This window comes from Branchiostoma floridae, chromosome 11 (assembly GCF_000003815.2).
Source record: "Branchiostoma floridae strain S238N-H82 chromosome 11, Bfl_VNyyK, whole genome shotgun sequence".
Lineage (NCBI taxonomy): Eukaryota > Metazoa > Chordata > Leptocardii > Amphioxiformes > Branchiostomatidae > Branchiostoma > Branchiostoma floridae.
Window position 1 is genome coordinate 1531051 of NC_049989.1, and position 2770 is coordinate 1533820.

Sequence of the window (2770 nt, forward strand, 5' to 3'; positions counted from 1 at the left end):
AAATAGAAAATGTTCAACAAGAAAGTTTATTGCGCGATGATTGCAAAAGTTAGCATTCAGTTTGATAAAAAAGCGCCCTTTTTTCGCCCTTTGTTATGGCCGTACGCACATACGAGCGATCGCGCTGACGTCACGGTTACGTCACGTGACGTCATGGTAGGCAAAAAGCTGCTGGTCGGCGAGGAGGGCGGGCTGAACCCTCCTCGCCCACCAGTTGCGCGCGGGAAACGCAAACATGCCGACCAGTTGTTGTGCGCTGAATTGTACTAACCGGAAGGATAAAGGCAGTAGAAAGAAGTTTTTTAGAATCCCTGCGGAACCAGGACGAAGGGCTGCATGGCTTAGAGCCTTAAAAAGGTCAGATTTTGAGCAGGGAAAGAAAAACTCGACCGCGGCGTGGACACCACGAGGCCACGAGAGAGTGTGCAGCGACCATTTCATCTCAGGTTTGTGATCTATATGTTTTATATTTTGTTGTTGTCCCCCTTGCATAAATACATTTTTCGTGATGTAATAGTGTACTTTTCGTTACACATCTGCGGAAAGCTTAAGTAAGTTTTGTCGCTGATTCATGCCATATCAAGGATAGTGAATATTAATGTTACATGTATCAAAGTTTTACAGCGCGTCCACGTGGGAGGGGGGGTCTGACTTATAAATAGTGGTAAAGTATCTGGGATGGACGTATACATATATAGTATACCAGAAGTATAACGTACATCACTTAACTGATTGACGAAGACATCTACAAATGTTTTAAAATGTCTTTAAAATCATCTACATCTACATGGGAATACCCCCAGATGGCCCCTACTGGAGCATATTGTGTGGGGAGGCCCCCAGCGGGTAGACCTCCACCTTGGTCCGGACCATTGTGGGATAGTGCAGGGGAAAGAAAGAACCAGACTGTGGAGTTTGATCCACTCACACCGGGATGATCCCCTGCTCTTTTCGATAAGTGTGGTGGGTTCTTTCAGTTTAACATGCCGAGGTGTGTAGCCGAAGCCAGGTACTCATTTTTCACCTTAGTGAAGTGAGGAAATAGGTGTAAAGTATGGTTTAAGTACCTTTCCCAAGGGCACTACAACAAAGTGACCTATCAGGGATTCCAACTCATACTTATCTTTGGATTATGAGTCCTACACCCTAACCACAAGACCAATTGCCACCTCATTTTAAAATCATGTTTATAATACTGACAAGTTCTTTGCTTCTTGCATTGCAGGGAACCCTTCTAAAGACCCTGCAGATCCAGATTACGTCCCAAGCTTGTTTAACCTCCCAACCTCAGCAAGTTGCAATCGTTCAAGAAACCCAGTTGCCAAGAAAGATCGGTAGGTAACTTTGGGGTTTTCAATGTTTCTTTATTGAAATTTGATTTACTGCTCATGCTGTTCATGCAGGCAGGCTGTTCATGCCTGTGTGAAACATTGCTATACTCTACCTCCTTGCCTGAGAAGATGACCATGAAAGTTTTACCAAGGATTCAGTTAAATCTCACAAAGATCCTGTAAGTTACTCATGTTAGAGTTTACACCTAGTCAAATGTTTTATATTTCATAACATTCACAGCAGTAATCACTAAATGCTATGCTAACAGAATGTATGTAGGAAACAAAGCATGCAACTTTGATTTACAACTTACAACATGCTTCATTGTTTGCAGGTATATGCGTGCAGCAAAAAGGCTGCGGGTGTCATCAGAGAATGAAGCCCCACCTACATCACTAAATGGTAAGGGCATTACAGAGGGAATAAGAAAAGTGTCTAATGGATACAATCAGTAATCCTAAACATATAAATTCTTGATCAACAGTTTAATCTATCATTCTTGCTCAACAAGTAAATCTATCACTTGTCACTTATTCAACATGAATCACATACCATACACACAAGACTACTTGCTACAAAGTTTATCCGCTTGGTTTTCGGAGTGGGGATATAGATGTGAATCAAGTAGAGAAGCATGCAACCTGCATGAGTAAAATATTGAAACAACAATACATACATATGAATCAGAGTTTAGAACATTCAGTTCAGTTCAGATATATGACACTCATAATCACATAGCACTTTCATTGAACTTCGGATTTGCTTTATTTCAGATGAAGAAATGATCGCTGACCCTCCTCCTGAAAGTGTAGAGACTCTGAGAGACCCCCTTCCTGAAAGTGTAGAGACTCTGAGAGAACAGCTCACAAAAGTACAAGAGGAGAAATGTAAGTTGGAACAGTTTTGCGAGTCCCTTCAAAGTGAAGCTGACAACCTTAGGGAAGAACGTGATCACCTTCAAGAACAAATCAAGAAATCATCAACATCAGCCTCCAATCTCACAGATGCAAAATGCAAGCTCTTCACTGGAATACCTACTGTTGCACTGTTTATGTTTGTGTTTAGACTTGTTAGTGATTTCATTGCTCCTCTAAAGTCCATGTGTCAGCAGGATCAAATACTCATGACTCTCATGAAGTTGAGACTAGGCCTCAAAAATGCTGATCTAGCTTTGAGATTTAGTGTTTCTGCTTCTTCCAAAGCTAATCAAGTAATTTTTAATGGCAATGTTGTCTGCACGAGCTGGCCTTTTCTGTATATCAAAATACTGAGATTGAAGGTAAAATGTTAAAGGGACACAAAACAAATTTTTGGGAAGCCCACTACAATATAATAAGTATACCACAAAGTACAATTCTTACTTGTTTTACATTAGTTTTTTAAAACATGACATAAAACTGTAAAATGCCTTCTATTGTTATACTAGTATTTTTAGTAT

The 2770-nt window shown here is 40.6% G+C and overlaps 1 protein-coding gene across 1 annotated transcript; it reads left to right on the forward strand.

Annotated features, from left to right (window-relative positions):
* The first annotated feature begins 154 nt into the window (after window positions 1–154).
* Window positions 155–2760, forward strand: LOC118426256. The gene is made up of 4 exons (XM_035835531.1): window positions 155–446; window positions 1226–1334; window positions 1667–1734; window positions 2106–2760. The coding sequence occupies exons 1-4, from the start codon at window positions 236–238 to the stop codon at window positions 2621–2623; spliced, it is 906 nt and encodes a 301-aa protein (XP_035691424.1). The 5' UTR covers window positions 155–235; the 3' UTR covers window positions 2624–2760.
* The last annotated feature ends 10 nt before the right edge of the window (window positions 2761–2770 follow it).

Coding starts and splice junctions, on each gene's coding strand:
- LOC118426256 (XM_035835531.1), top strand. CDS start 236: ATGCCGACCAGTTGTTGTGCGCTGAATTGTACTAACCGGAAGGATAAA. Junction 447..1,225: donor CAGCGACCATTTCATCTCAG/GTTTGTGATCTA, acceptor CTTGCATTGCAG/GGAACCCTTCTAAAGACCCT. Junction 1,335..1,666: donor CCAGTTGCCAAGAAAGATCG/GTAGGTAACTTT, acceptor CATTGTTTGCAG/GTATATGCGTGCAGCAAAAA.